Source organism: Loxodonta africana, chromosome 9 (genome assembly GCF_030014295.1).
Source record: "Loxodonta africana isolate mLoxAfr1 chromosome 9, mLoxAfr1.hap2, whole genome shotgun sequence".
Lineage (NCBI taxonomy): Eukaryota > Metazoa > Chordata > Mammalia > Proboscidea > Elephantidae > Loxodonta > Loxodonta africana.
In genome coordinates this window covers 52,223,655-52,240,672 of record NC_087350.1, presented here as the reverse complement: position 1 = coordinate 52,240,672, position 17,018 = coordinate 52,223,655, and the positions used below count along the sequence as shown (strand labels likewise).

Sequence of the window (17,018 nt, the reverse complement as noted above, 5' to 3'; positions counted from 1 at the left end):
AAGGAGACTTATAGTGACACAGCAGGTAATTTTATTTTAAATGAAGTATGCACTGAAAAAGCAATGTACCAGTCAAGCAGGCTTCCATGGGTAGTAGGTAAATAGTGATCAACGACCAATGCAGAGTAAAAACGCAGGAAGATATTCGCCTCTAAAAGGTATAAAGCCTTTTTGTCGTACAAAATACTCAGGCTTTATAACATGAATATGATTAGACAGAAGAGACAGGTCATATGCACACAAAAAAAAGAATTCATATAAAGAGATGCTAAATTTTTTTACAGAGCAAAAGTAAATAAGGCACACCTTACCTAACTCAGAAAACAGCCATCTTACAGTGATACGTAATTTCTACACGGTTCCCTCTGACTACAGGTTCAGAATTTACTTTTAACCATATTTACATACTTACCCATCCTTTTAATGGTGCCCATGTGGGGACTCTGTTGCACAAATCTCGCAGGATGCGGAGGACAATTACACATGATTTTAATCCATTTGCCCTTGCCTAAAACAAACAAAATGATTCCAATATCCCTGTTGAAAAACATTCTTCATTTTAAGCACACTGATCACGGATAAGTTCTTTAAAACAAATACTAATTGGCCAATCAGTTGTCAAGCAAACCAAAAAATCAACTTATCAAAAATAGTTACATTTTGGTTTAGAAAGGCAGATTTAAAAGAAACATATTATCAAAATCGCTTTTGTAGCCTCACGGCAACCCTATTCCAAGCAACTATTACCCGTGTTTGTATTTTATAAGCCATCATTTGAAATTCAGAGTATTAAATCAGAAAGGATTACATAATAATAAAATATCATTAACTATGGTAAGACCTATACTAGGCATTTGGCCAAAATTAACTCATTTACTATTACAACAACCCTGTGAGGTAGAAAATACCCTCATTTTATATACTACACAGAAACCAATAAGTGGCAGGTCATCCAAATGAAACCTGCATAAGGCTACAATAAGATAATAACAAAAAGCCAACCTGAAACCATTTGGCATGTCGAAGAGACGCCAAGGCGTTCAGGCATTTCTGCCTGTCCAATAAGTCCGGAGGATCTTTCATCGCAACATTTTCTAATGGTAAAATAGGATAAAGAGAGACAGATACAATTTGACCAAGGGGTTCCTGTCAAATTACCAAAAAATAAAAACAAACAGAACAGCACCATCTGAATGAGTAAGACTCCCAGATGATTTCATAATTTCTTTTTTTTTTAATTACGTGCACCATGATTTTTTAACAACCAATAGAGTAGTTCTGTGCTAAGTACAAGACTTAATAAGTATTTGTTTGGTAAGCAAATCAATGATCACTGTAACATACAATCTGGGATCTTATTAAGTATATATAACATCACAGGGCACAAAATAGGTACATAGCACTTCTTCCTTTGGTGAGGTGGGACAAGGAAAAACCTGAGACCAATCATAATAATTTTCTTCATCAAAGGGATTTTTATCACTGATCAATTCCTGAAGAAAGATGGGGCTCTCATTGAGAATACACGTTTTTCAATACAACTAAATAAACTCATCTAACAAGACGACCATTAATACAAGCTTTACCCCACTGATGAGAAGATGAAGTTCTCTCATTATTTCTTTTCTATGCCAAAATTAGATTGTTTTTATGCCAAAATTACTAAAACTACAAAGATAAAATACATTTCAAGTTTTATATACCTTTCCTAAAAAGGCTGCAAAGAATACTGTCCAATTACAACTATTTGATTTGTTTAAACATTTTAAAGTTGGATTAGATAGCTTAAAGCTGAAAAAAAAAATCCAAACGTGATTAATGACAAATATCCATATTTGGGGATGTCACATGATACTAAATCCAAGATTAGAGAGCCAAATTGATTTTCTCTAAGATATTAGGAAATAAGTTTTTTAATATTTTGAAGATCTGGGGCATTATTACTATTATTGTGTTTTAAGTAAAAGTTTATAGTTCAACTTAGTTTCTCATACAAAAATTTATACACACATTGTTACGTGACCCTAGTTGCTCTCTCTATAATGTGACAACACACTCCTCCCTTCCACCCTGGATTTCCCCCATTCACTCAACCAGCTCCTGTCCCTTTTTGCCCTTCTCATCTCACCTCTGGACAGCAGCTGTTGGGGCATTATTTAAATGCATACAATATACAAATGTTTCTTGGGGGATAACTATCTAATCCAATTAAGTTACTCTCTTCTAAGAACTCTCTTAAATGAAGGAAAGTCCAACCAAACCTCTTCCCAGCATAATCATGATAGTAATAGACTGGGTAGTGTGTTTGTGTGAGCCAAGTGATATGATGCAAATATTTTTTAAATGGGAGACAGTAGCACTGGTACTTTTTGGTTTCCTGAGTTATTACAGGACTCTATTATGGCAAATTCAATGTATTTTCTAACTGATAAAATGCCATTAACTAAAACTGAACCCATAATGCCCAACAGAAAACAAATCTATTAGAGGAAAAAGTGTGGTTCTTTTCACTGGCTACAACACTGTAAAGGTTGAAGTGCTACATACTTATTTTCTGACCAGGTGACCTCTACAGCAGATATTCGCGTTGTTTCCCATTAACCCCTGCTGAAAAAATTACAGCACAAGATATCATTCCAATACCCGCCTTTTCTCACAAAATGGAAAGCCTCGAAAAGAACTGTTAATGCTGTAACTACTAATATTATGTTATGAACACAAAACAAATATGACATGGGTATTCATGTCATAGGCAATCTAGCTCTTGGACTTACTCAGTTTTGTCTTTGTAGTAACACAAAATACACAATGAACTGACTTTAATGTCTTCATGGCAAAGTGTTTTTAACTGTGGTCAATACAGACGCCTCTGTAAAACTCACATACTAGATAAAACAAACTACTAGAAATGAATGATTAGAATCATTTAAAAGTCAGACATGACAAAGGTTGATTGGCTGCTAAGTAATGTAATACTCAAAAAAAGGTATGAACTTTCCTTCCTTTTTTTTGGAGCCCTGGTGGCACAGTGGTAAAGAGCTCGGCTGCTAACCAAAAGGTCGGTCGTTTGAATCTACCAGCCGCCCCTTGGAAACCCTATGGGGCAGTTCTACTCTGTCTCATAGGGTCGCTATAAGTCAGAATCACCTCAAGGACAATGAGTTTGATTGTTTTTGTTTCTTTTTTTTTTTTTTTAAGACGTCGATTTTTAAATTAAGTGAGGCAAGCTAAGTTTTAGTCTATCATCTCACCGAGCAGGGATATCAGGAAGGGGGTGGGGGGGGTGACAGAAGAAAGAAGAGAGGAGGTCTAGATAGGAAAAGATGAGGCAAACCAAGTCTTCTTGTATTTTCTTGTACTTTCATTCTGTAGTCAGAGCTTATAAATAATATCTTACTCTCATTCTGACACAGATATTTTTAAAGGGGTTAATGGCAAAAATATTTAGACAAATTCTTCCCTCCCCAAAATCAGAATATAACCACAGACTCTTGCTGGAAAAAAAAAAAAAAAATAGGGACATCAGCTTGCTACAGACAGTCAACATTTGGAGGCAGTAGATTCCACTGAAGAGAGATGAAAAAGACAGGCAGTGAACAGAAGATTTGCACCAGATTCCCTTTTCCATCACCATCAGAAATGGCCATGTTTCTTCATGCTCTGATAGTTGTCAAAAAGTCAAAAGATCCAAAATATTTCAAAATTCATGAGGTGGCAAACGGCAGAGGAGATATAATTCATCTAACTTCATGGTCTTCAAAGTGTCTTACATTGAAACAATATAAATTCATATGTACGGAACTGCAGCACTACTTATAAGTCCAGCTTGCCTATTTCTTTATGTAACTAATAATAGATAGTTTTGCATATTTTCATTAATTAAAAAGATAACTTCTTAATGTGGCAATCACAGAACTGCTGCTGGGAAGATTGCTGCTTCTGATACCAGTACTGCAAGTTTAACATTTCTATATGAACTTTAACGTAGATTTTCAATTTTGTGGAGAAGCAGAGATTCCCGATAAACAGCCGTCTTGAAGTCCTTAATTATGAGCGATATATGATCCATTCCATCTTTTCCTACAGTGACCAGTGAAACAGATAAAAAAAAAAAAACAGCACGGAGGGAGAGGGAGACAGACAAAAATGCAAAGAGCAAAGAAAAAAAAAGCTACACAAAACATATGTCTTAGTGACCTGGCATCAGGGCAGGAAGGTACATACAATATCCTGAGCAATGTAAGCACTGAAAAAGAAGTCTATTACACCTAACCTTGTTTATTTGGTTAGAGGTTAGATAAGTAGTCAAAATATCACAACGTATTGCAGGAAATGTCGGTCAGTTTCTCTCAATCCCTTCACACAATCTAACTAACTGCCCCTGTTAACAAAACCTAGTCTGGAGATGGGACGGCAAAAAAGCCGGAACATGACTACGTTAAACAAGAGTTATATGTCTGGAACTTGGGCTCTTCAAAGGTAAAATAATTGAGCTGGGTTATCACATGAGGAACTTCTCACAATCTGGATGAAGCTGAGCTACTGAGTTCATGCTGACAGAATTTCCTAGTTAGCCTCTCTCAATTCCTCGAGGCTTTTTGGAAAGAAAGACATTGTGCTCCAACCCGTATGTTCATGCACAACATCAGGACACGACGAAGTGGACAGGTCAGTGTAACAACATGGCACGAGAGAGAAACGGCTCTTCTCCTCATGTATGTTAGTAACATCGCTCTGTATGACTTTTCTTCAATGCCTCACTAGGCAGTTAACCACTGGAAAGATCATGGCTAAGGGCTGCTTTGGATCGTGTAGATCTAGTAGCTGTGGAAGGTAGGAAAATAAAGGAGGCAGCGCCATTTTAACCCCAGTTGTGATTTTTCCACTGTGAGAATCCACTGCCTTGACCCAAGTAGATACATACTAGTGAACTTCTGCCAAGGTGCATTAGAACCTCACACTGACTCCAGGACATGAAAAGGTACACTCAGGCAACTTTTCCGAGAACCCTGGAAAATCTACCCCAGCACTGAAGACAGAGGTCTGTCTTAGACTAACCCACAAGAATCTCTATAATTTCTCTAGCCACCTGCCTTCAGCTGCGTTATAAATATAATGAACAGCTGATTTATCACCCTCGATAGTAAATATACTTCTGGTTTAAAATCTCAAGCACCAGAAGAAGCTGAGACTCTGTGTGACGCTCAGAATAACTAAATCACCTAAAGCATTTATACGGTTATCCCAGATGGTAATGAGAAAGTGGAATGCAGAGATGGGTAAAACGTGAGACTTTCCTCATTTATAAAACAGAGCAATTATCCACCTCACAGGGTTGTTGTGAGGGTTATAATAAATGATGTATATGAGGAAGTGCTTGCCACACAGTAGGTTATAAAACACTTTAACAGAGCTAAATCTTCAAGATACATTGCTTGAGCTCTGAGATGATCATTGTTAATGTGCTTCTTAATGGTCTAGTCCTGTTTTTTTTGCTTTTTTTTTTTAAGCAGACAATATGCTTGCTATGTAACATACCTTTTTTTAAATCGCCTACCATGTATTAGACAGTATGCTAGGTGCTAGGAATAAGGGGTGAAAAGATAACTGCCTTCAGTGAATTGTAAGCTACACAATAAATCAGCTCATTACTAGCATTGCGTCAAGTACAGTACACAAGTTCCAAGACTACACTTCAATGGTTTTTAAGAGTTTAATCGTCTTCGGGTTTAGTTCTTCAGAGCTGTCATGCACACATCATTCTCACTGTTAACTCATAGCAATTTGAGTAGGTTGGGTGTGCTCTGTGAGTCTCTGCAGAGAGTTGAGTAACATTTATTGAGCAACTGCTTTGTGCCAGGCTTTGTACAAGTCATATAAATTCTCTCATTTCACCTCAAAACAACTTTCTGGGGTATTATTCACATCTTACACAACAGAAACCTGCCTAAGACTGCACAGCAATAGTTACTAATGGAGTTAAGATCTTATCAAACATAATCCTGCCAGGCATCAGGCTCTGTGCTTTTTCTCCTATGGCTTCTTTAGCAAGAAAGATGTAGTAATGGGGAAGGAGCTATTCTATAGGACCTTGAAGTAAAGTGTTAAAGTACGGAAAGAAAGTTGACAGCATTGGAGAAACCTTACATGTGAAGCAGTAAACAATACCAGGAGATTCACTACACACTCTGGCAATGTAAAACATGAAGGGTGAGTTGAAATTTACTAAGATTCACTTCTGCAGAGACATCCCTGAGTGGGTAAGTTTGATGCTCGAACCTGCCCCAGTCCTCTGGTTCTGTCTGCTCTCAAGCATGCTTTTTCTCCTTGTAGATTTTGCCCAAAAGTGTACCAAGTGAAGAGAGGGAGGCTGAAGATGTGAAGTGTACATGGTTTGTGAATAATTTATTTTGGGGGAGGTGAAGGAAACTTCAGATACTATAGGAAAAGGTCTCCAAGAAAAAAAGTTCCAAGGGTTAGTTTTTAAACCCTGAGAAACAAAATGAGTAAGACTGAAAAAAGGAATATGTTCCAGTCCTAGGAATCCCTGCAACCTAAATGAATCCCATGCAGTAAAAAGAAGTGCATTAAGGGAATGAAGAGCCATCCAGAGAAAACAAAAGTCCTAAGAATTGTATAGCCCATGTCTCAAATGCTCAATTATGCTGGATTTTCCAGGTTGGCCAGAACTACAAAACTGCTAGCACAGAACAAAAAATTGTCTTTGACAAAGCCCAGGTTAGACAAAATGATCAAACTATGAAGGCATATCAATCAACAGGGCCGCGAGGTTAAGAACAACGTATAAATTGCAAAGCAAATCTTTCTGCCATTCAAAAAGAGAGATGACAGATCCGAGGTGATTCTTTTACCTTACCTGTTCCCACAGGATAATAGTAACATCAGCTTGTGAGACTCAGCTCATACAAGATTTCTGGATCCTTTAGTAATCCAAATACCTTGAACAGAGACTATGACTCTCCTACTTTATTACAAATTCCATTCTGTTATAAAGAGTGTTCTAGCAAGCACGCAATACACTAAAGAATCTGTTTTCAGCTTCTCTGCACAGAAATTAAAGTTATACAGGAAACAGACTAATATTAAGGGTATCACCGAAAGCTATGACAAAATCCCATGTAAGCCCACAAAGCCACAGGAAAAAAGAAGTCTGATGTCCCCTTAATGCTTTCAAAGAAGTACTGGAAGGAATGCCTACAGCTACAAGCAAATGTACAATTAACCTAGTCCTTGGCAACGATTTCAGTCTTTTTCTCATCTCCCTATACTCAAATAATTTTTTAATAATACCTATAATTATAACTACACTTAGAAACAGTAGGTCTTACACTAGAGGGTCAAGTAGAACACAGCTTACCAGAATTAATACTTATCTTGACACTGCAGAAATCATTTTATAGTTCTACAGTTAATGGTAAACTGTAAAGCTGTTAAAGAAATTAAGCCATTTAAGATTGGTTCTTTAGAGGTGCTACAGATATTACATACAGCAAAAAAACGTACAGGCATAAACCCAACTATAGATTGGATGCACTTTGATTTTAAAATATTACTTATAAATATGTCTGGTTTGTATCTGTTGGGTATGGTATAGTCGATTTTAGTTAGCCAAAAAAAAAAAACTTTTTTTAAAGGAGTCTATCACTTTTTAAGTGATCCTATGAGTCATGTCTGCCAAAACTCTTAAATTCTAACTTCACTGGTAAATATATTTATCTACTCTTACCACTAACTTGAAATAAACTAAGCAACTGACCGATATTTCTTACGGCACTGGTATTTCAGGTAGGAGAGTGAGCAATGGGGCTTGTTGAAATCTAGTGATGAAAAAATAGCAGTAGGGAGCCCCCATTGACCCAGGTAGGCCAAAGTGCTTCTACATTTTCATGACAGAGAGTGGCCAGTTGGTCAAAGATTTGACACAGGAGAAATATCACACGGTAAGTTTCTAGGGACAGGACTGAGAGGCAGAAACAAGTTAACTTGACAGGATAAAGACATAAGAAAAAGAAGCCCAGCACACCTTGATCATTACTTCTCAAAGCTAATGATAACTAAATAGATACCCCTTTTGTAAAAATGATATTGCAACACAGTGATTCTTTTCAACTTCAAGGGAAGGAAATCTTAAAAGCATGATTCCTACATATAGCATGCTCAAAATGTTAACATGGTCAAGTCTCCTAGAAAAATATTACTCAAAAAAAAGAAAAAATCAATCCCCCAATTTACATCTCTTACTCTGTAAGACAAATCTATACATGGAAAACTAAATAAAGTAGAAATCTTACAAGGTTACATACTTATCAGAAGTCAAGTGCAATGTGCAAGTGAGTAATTTTAAAACAATTAAGTGAGTAAATTTGAAAGCAGTACTGTTTTGAACCACACTAAATGATGAAATCTGACCATTAAACCAAACTATATAAGTTGGCTGGTATCAATAACTTAATGTAATACTAGACAAAGTAAAATAGAAAACCAAAATGGTATGAAAATTAAAAGAGTTAAGACCAATATAAGCATAGGATCTCTGAATTAACATATTTTATATTTTGAATTTATACATGATTGCAAAATATACTGATTATGTAGAAATACAGCCATTTAAAATATTATGGGTGGCATAAAACAATTGAAAATAGTTATTTCCTAAATCTATAAAGAATACTTAACACAGCATTCAAGACAGGTATTAAGTGACCAAACAAAACAAAAAAATATATACATGTACCTCCATCCTTTTTCTCCAATTCGTCCCTAATTAGAGGGGAAGTAAGTATCACCTTCAAAGTTAGCGGGGGTTCTTTTGTATTCCGAATTATAATAGATGCCTCATTTACACATTGCTCCACTTGGTATTTCTCTTCTGTGAGTTTCTGAAAGTCACCAAGATTTCAAAAACACCCAATTAATTAGATTAAAATCTCCAAAAATGAATCCTCGCCCCTTAGTTCTCAAATGTTATTGACTATTAGCATTACTATGCAGAAAAGGTAAAGTCCTCAATTAGTTCTTTCATTTGGGGTAATATTTCTTACCTGTCAACTTAGAAGCAAACCATCATTCTCCATCACCCAAAAAGCAACTACAGTGTAAACCATCTATCTATATAATTATTAAACAATATTTAAGCCCATTCTTTATAATATTTGAAAGTAAAATTGCCAACAGCATCATTTGTGTGATAAAGGGTAAATTCTTGCTCTTGCAATTTTTACTGTAGTGTAGAATAATAAATAGCTGGGAATGCTCTCTTAAAACATCAGCTTTTTTGACTGAAAAGCTTCAACAGAAACTCCTACTTGCCAAGGACTTACAAATATAAGATTATGTAGATTTTTAAAGAGACTCGAGTAAGCGTGCATGAAAAAGGATCTCCGCACAGTCGGTAACCAGAAAAATGAATATAAATAAGTAACTTCCCCACTCTGATGACAGCCATCAGAGATCATTCCAGTGAGCCCTATCATTATGGGACACAACATCTGACATCCACAGGGAAACGTGAGTACATTGCTTCTTTTAGCATAATTTTTCTGTTTAGCATAAACATATAATTTACAGGCCTTCCACAAAATAATCAACCAATTATGGTTATATATTAAATTATGTTTAACATATTATTATACATTAAGTACATAATCAGGGTCTTTCTTTGTGGTGAAATTTAGTCTCTATTGCCTGACACAAAGTAGCCAGGCAGAATGGAGGTACTACTACTACTAGGTTTCTGCCCATCAGTGTGCCTTAAAAGAATTCAAAGCCACTTACATAAAAATAACACTTTACTATTCATTAAACATGCCAAAAAACAGAGGAAAGAGAAAATCCATTATCCTAATTTTGAACAGAAGAAACAAAGCAAGGGAAAAGCCACACAGTGAATAGAAGAACCAAAATTACTAGGCTACAGAGAAACAGCGGAAAGCTGCTTACATTTATGTGCCAAAGAGCATTAAGGATGTCCACTGTAGAATGAGTCAAACTAATTTTTCAATTATGGGTGCACATCACCACAGTTGAATACATACAACCAAAGTAATAAGCATATGGTATGAGATATGGGCTAGACTAATTATAAATGGTTTCTATTTTTGGTCATCCTTCTTTTCCTTTGCTTAAGGAAGTTCTAAAATCACCCTAGGAAAGAGTATGTAGGGAAAAAAAAAGTATAGTACAGCCTTAATCAATCAAGGTATCAGACAAATGAAAGTTCTCCTGTAGTAAGTGTTCAGGAAAAAGATCTTTAATTCATAAGAAAATAAGATATCAGAGACTGGTTTTCCACATAAGGGAAACTCAAGGGCAATGTGGGGGTGTGAAGGTGGAAAATCATACTTAAGTGACTTCCTGAAATATTATCAATATGTGTGTGTACTTATGTGTACATGTATGTATATTATGTATGTATATGTATATCATTTAATCTAAAATGACTGTATAATTATCACCCCCATTTTACAGGCAATGTACTTTTACCTGAATACCTATAGTAATGGATCTAACCATCACACCAAGCAGCCAGTTACATCGTTGGACAACTTCGCTGGTTGTGCCAAACTGAAATTGATGTCTCATAATTTCTACCACTGGTCTTATGTGGAGTTTGGGCCTCTTTTACTTTCTCCAAGACAGCCCTTCAAAGACCTAACGATATTCACATCTTCTTTTTTGTCTTCTCTAGCCTAAAAAGCCCTAGTTGCTTCAACTTTGAGATGGTTTGCACAGACTGCACTCTCTCCTGGATCCCCCCCACGCCCCCCCACCCAATACTTGCTTGCTCGTCAAGAATATTTTAAAACTGTGATGCGTAGAAATAAAGACTGTCACTTAGCAGGTGAGTTCACACAGTTGTGATGTGCACAAAGAAAGTTCTATTTAATGCAAACTAAAAAAAAAAATTTCTTTTTTTAAAGTTTGGCCCAATCTCCTGAATCTTCAGTACTGGAGAGATGTGACAGACTTTCAGAATGAGAACTCTGATTTACTATAGCACTGATTCTCAAACCTTTGTACCCTAACACAACTGAGGAATACGACTATTCTCATGTGAAACAGGACTTACTACAGGGAATGGGAAGGGGGGTGAGATGGTTGGAAAAACCTTCTAGGTTATTCTGTCATGCCTCAAATATGTCTGATCTTTTCAGAAGTACATTAGTATAGACTCCATGGTAACAATGTTCCTTGTACTTGAGCAGAAATATAGATTAAATCTAAACAATACAAAAAAATAATTGAAATAAAAGGAATTTTATTAACATTTGAATTTAAAAAAGTATAGTTAGCCAGAACCCTTTGTTATGGTGTTTTCCATTTCTTAAAGCTTTATTGTACTACAAGTTGCCTACCACTTTCCCTCCCCAAATGATCATAAGAGTTTAAAAGCAAAACATAACAAATTTAACCCTATAAGAGACCAGAATACATATTTTCCATCAGAATTGGAAGTGGAAAAGCCAAATATGCCTGGTCACTTAGAAAAGTGTATCATAGATCTAAGGCAGAATGCGAAAATAAAATCATGGCCCCCAAAAATTAATATAGGTGAATGTTCAACAAGTAACTCAAATCTAAGGGTCAGGAATGACAGATGAAAAGAAAAGAAAAAAAAAAAGTAGGGGGATGGTTTTGACGGTAAGTTGGTATATGAAAGAAAATGATCCAGTAACAAAGCTAATAAAAACACATTTAGACTTCATATTACTTGGAAAAAACAGTCCTTTTAAAAGAGATACAAGTAAAAGAGAAGGGAGCATTCAACAACTCAAAGTTTGGACCCTGTGGGTTAACACCTATTTGTGTGACATGAATATAAGGACTAACTAATACGCAACTATCAGAAAGCTGTAAGCCAGTATACCAGTTAACAAAGATCTGAAACTGAAAGATGAGCACAGCTTCCCAATCAGCAATGCAATCGGCCATTGGGCCAGGCTGGCAGGGCAAGCCGTTAGAGTGACCAGAATCTCAGACCTATCTGTTGCCTTCTACGGTGAGCAGCCTACCAGTGTTCTGCAGCATCGTCCACGGGACATACCATTTAAACTTTCTGAATGCATCACAGTGTGAAAAAGGTTTGGAAACAAGGAATTAATAGTGACTTTCAATTAACAGAACAGATGGGGTCACTGGTAAATTAAGTGAGTCTTCAATTTTAAAAGTTATCATCTGTTAAACTTTTTTTCATCTATGAAAGTCTCCAATTGTCTAGGCTCTTTTCAATCTTTAAATTCCTTTATATATTATGCCAACCCATCCAAGAGTTTTATGATGCTGAGAGGCCTAGACTCAAAAAAAAAAAAAATGAAGACTCTCAGATGCATCTGAAAAGTTTAAGACAGTATCTTAATAGCCATCTTAACTCAGTAAGTAGATCCTGAGTATTATCACCAGAAATATGCTTTAAATGTCGCTGATTAGCCACTGACCCAAAGTAGTGGCATTCCTTTTGTCTGTACCTACTCTTTACTATTACCAATCTCTTGCTGTTGAATTCATCACGGTCACTCCTTATTTCATCTTTTTACAAATTCTCCTGAAGGTGCAGTTAAACTGTACTCACCTGAATCTGAATAGGAAGGTTATCTCTGACTGTATTTAACAGGGTCTCTGTGGGTTTGTCTTTGCACATTAAAACGAGCTCCAGATCCATATCATCTTTAATCAGCAGGCCTTTTGCAACCAGGCCAATCCTCATCACACCACACAGTATCCGACCACCTTGATCCCTAAAAATAAAAGCCTGAATGATTACTTTACAACCTATTTCCCAAACTATAACTCAATTGTCACTACTTAGATATTTTAAAAAACCCTAAAATACATGAAGGTGACTTCCTAGATATCCATGTAAAGTGATAAAGGGGTATGTAACTCCAGACATTCAAAAATTCACAAACTAAAGTCTCAGATTTAAGGCTCATAAAGTATCTAACTTCCCCAAGGAAATGAACAGGGAGCACATTTCAGACTACAGATGTTTCAATTCTTTACTACATCTATATTGCTCAAGAAAACCCAAAAGTACTGTGTTACCGTAAACGTTTTTCAAATTGTTTCTCCTAAGCTTCCCCGTCTTATTATTTAATAGTAATTAAAAAGAATTTGTGAAAAACATGAATGCCATGGTGTACTGAGAAAGAGCATCAGAGTGGAAATCTGAAAGACCTGGATTCTACTCCTGATGGCGCTTGCTGGCTCAGTATCCACAACTATAAAATGGCTTGTATCATCTAGGAATTCACAAAAGCTCATGTGGAAAGCAGAATAATGTGGTAAAAATAAGAACGGAGGAAGGAACCAACAGACTAAAAATAATCTGCCAGTATAAAAAAAAATACGCATTCCAAATCCAGTAGTAGGCTAAAAGAACAAACACTCAAAGACCATCAAGTCATGGATAGTGCATAACAAACACACTGTTAACAATCTACCCTTAATTTTAATTCTGAAGTTTCTTATTGGTTCATTTCCTTTAATCACAAGTAGAAACATTAAATTTAGCACTCATTCAACAGGTAAGAGAGAGTTTGAGTCAGGAAGCATACATACTAAAGAATATCCAAACAGTCTCCGCTCCAGAAGCTCACACTACTCTGAAGTAACAATACAAATTGCTAACAGATTAAGTACCCAAAAACCTGCTTAAAAGGGGGAGAGAAAGTAACACCTGAGAACAAACTGCATGCCACATACTTCAAATACCACATTTGAAAGACAAGGAATGTGAACCTCAGAAAAGCTAACTAATGTTCCAGTTCACAAAAAGAATAAAATGGCAAAGCCTGGATTCAATCCCTAGTTGCCTGACTACACTGCTGAGGTTTTTTACATTATAGAGCTGCTTTAGGAAGTTCAGAAGAGGGACAAGTCAAAATTAGGCAGGCCAAGCAAAGCAAACTGAAAGTGTGACTTCAACAGTCTTGATTTTGCTAAAAAGAAAAAAAGCCGTTCTGGCTGGACTTAATCAGAAGAATTGGGCAAAAGTCAGCAGAGATGAGAACGAACTGGATAATGAAGAAGCGAGAAGGGAGAGAAACAAATCGTGGCAGTGGAGGTAAGAAGTTATAAATAATCTAGCCGCTGGTTCGGTGCCTGTTAAACCTTAGGGATTGAATAAACACGAAATCAATGAAAACCTGTAAAGTGGTATATGTACAGAAATGAAATAAAAAGCATTTTAAAGCAAATAGCCCAAGTGTAGGGAATTATTTAATATTAAGAACACAGTCAGTCATCTTTGATTCTTTCTTCTGTACCCTTGCTCACCCATCCTCTCATTTCTTGAAATCCGCTTTGTTGTTGTTGTTAGGTGCCATCGAGTCGATTTTGACTCATAGTGACCCCATGTGACAGAGAAGAGCTGCTCCATAGGGTTTTCTAGGCTGTAACACTTTCAAGAGCAGATAACCAGGTCTTTCTCCCGCAGAGCTTGAAGGCAGGTTCAAACTGCCAACCTTTCAGTTAGCAGTCAAGCACGTAACTGTTGGGCCACCAGTGCTCCTTCCAAATCCAGTAATGGTTCATAAATTCCTCCTCCATAACCACCTCTCAATCACTGCCTTTAAACTAGTTTATTTTCAGGCTCTTATTATCTCTCACCTAGACAACCTCAATAACCATCTCTTCCATGACCTTACTGGCTAACCTCTGCCGTCTCCAATCTACTGTACCACAGTATACGGCAACGAGAATAATCTTCCAAAGGTACTGCTCAGATGTCATTCCTTAGTCTATCATTTCCTTTGGTCTCCTACTGGACACTTAAGACACAAAGTATGTTGCTGTGTGCCATCAAGTTAATTGCAAATCGTACTGACCCTATATGACAGAGTAGAACTGCCCCCATAGGTCTCCTCGGCTATAATCTTTACAAGAGCAGATCACCAGGTCTTTTCTCCCGAGGAGCAGCTGGGTGGGTTCAAACTGCTGACCTTTCAGTTAGCAACTGAACACTTAACCACTGCACCACCAGGGCTCCTTAAGACACACAGTATACTGGGAGACAATTTAGAACAGACTGTCCTGGTTCAAATCCTAGCTCTGTCACCTACTGTGTGACTCTGGACAAATTACAAATTACATGACTTCTTTGAGATTATTTCCTCATTTATAGAATAGGGCCAAAATGAGAAGAAACAGCTGCAAGCATTCATTAAAAATCAGAACGTGGAATGTACAACTTATGAATCAAGGAAAATTGGAAGTTGTCAAAAATGAAATGGAATGCTTGAGGATCAATATCCTAGGCATTGGTGAGTTGAAATGAACTGGTATTGGCCATTTTGAATCAGACAATTAAATGATCTACTGTGCCAGGAATGACAAATTGAAGAGGAACGACATCACCTACATCTACAAAGCAAACATGTGAAGAGCTATCCTGAAATTCAATGCTGTCAGTGATAGGATAATACATATGTACACCTATAAGGAAGATCAGCTAATACAATTATTATTCAAATTTATATGCCAACCACTAGTGAAAAGATGAAGAAATTGAAGTTTTTTTTTTTTACCAACTTCTGCAATCTGAAGCTGATCAAACATGCGATCAAGATGCACTGATAATTACTAGCGATTGGGATGTGAAACTTGGGAACAAAGAAGATGGATCAAAAAGCTGGAAAATACGGCCTTGGTGACTGAAACGGCGCAGGGGATCACGTAACAAAATTTTGTAAGACCAATGACTTATTAATTGGAAATACCTTTTTTCAACAACATAAACAGCAACTATACACATAGATCTTGCCGGATGGGATACAAAGGAATAAAGCTGGCTATATCCGTGAAAAGAGACGATGGAGAAGTTCAGTATCACTCAGAACAAGGCCAGGGGCCGACTGTGGAAAAGACCATCAATTGCTCACATGCAAGTTCAAGTTGAAGCTGAAGAAAATTAAAACAAGTCCACGAGAGCCCAAGTACGAACTTGAGTATATCCCACCTGAATTTACATACCACTTCAAAAAAAAAAAAAATTTTTTTTTTCCCCAAGAACAGATTTGACGCGCTGAACACTAATGACCAAGGACCAGGCGAATTGCAGAATGGCATCAAAAACATCATACGTGAAGAAAGCAAAAGGTCATTAAACAGATAGGAAAGAAAGAAAAGACCAAAGCGGATGCTAGAAGAGGCTCTGAAACTAGGTCTAGAACATCGAGTAACTAAAGTGAACAGGAGAAATGAAATAAAAGAGCTGAACAGAAGATTTCAAAGGGCAGCTTGAGAGGACAAAGCAAAGTATTGCAATGAAATGTGCAAAGACCTGAAGTTAGAAAAACAAAGGAGAAGAACACGCTTGGCATTACTCAAGCTGAAGGAATTGATGAAAAAATCCAAGCCTTGAGTTGCAATACTGAAGAATTCTGTGGGCAAAATACTGCACAATGCAGGACGCATCAAAAGAAGATTGAACGAATACACAGTCACTGTACTAAAGAGTATTGGTAGACATTCAACGTTTTCACAAGGTAACACATGATGAAGAATCAATGGTACTGAAGGAGGAAGTCCAATGAAGACACTGGTAAAAAACAAGATTCCAGGAACTGATGGACTACTACTGAGATGGTTCAACAAACAGATGCAACACTATAAGCACTCACTCATCTATGCCAAGAAATTGGAAGATAGCTACCTGGTCAACCAACTGGAAGAAATCCATATTTGTACTCATTCCAAAGAAAGGTGATGCAACAGAAAGCAGAAATTATTGAACAATATCATTAATATTACACAAGAAAAATTTTGCTGAAGATAATTCAAAAACAGTTGCATCAGTACATCAACAGGGAACTGCCAGAAATTCAAGCCAGATTTGGAAAAAGGGTGTGGAACGAGGGCTATCATTGCTGGTGTCAGATGCACCTTGGCTGAAAGCAGAGAATACCAGAAAGAAGTTTACCTGACTAAGATGTTTACTGACTACGCAAAGGCATTCGACTATGTGGATAGTAACAAATTATGGATAGCACCGTGAAGAA

The 17,018-nt window shown here is 36.8% G+C and overlaps 1 protein-coding gene across 8 annotated transcripts in view; it reads right to left on the bottom strand.

The window, feature by feature from the left end:
- The window catches only part of STRBP (spermatid perinuclear RNA binding protein), a 176,860-nt gene that overhangs the window by 53,350 nt on the left and 106,492 nt on the right, over nt 1-17,018 (bottom strand). For all 8 annotated transcript variants that reach the window (XM_023544945.2, XM_023544946.2, XM_023544947.2 and 5 more), the window contains exons 4-7: nt 12,590-12,755; nt 8,756-8,900; nt 1,003-1,094; nt 413-508 (exon numbers count right to left, since the gene is read on the bottom strand). In XM_023544945.2, the coding sequence (XP_023400713.1) occupies nt 413-508; nt 1,003-1,094; nt 8,756-8,900; nt 12,590-12,755 (499 nt within the window). The remainder of the gene's footprint in view (nt 1-412; nt 509-1,002; nt 1,095-8,755; nt 8,901-12,589; nt 12,756-17,018) is intronic.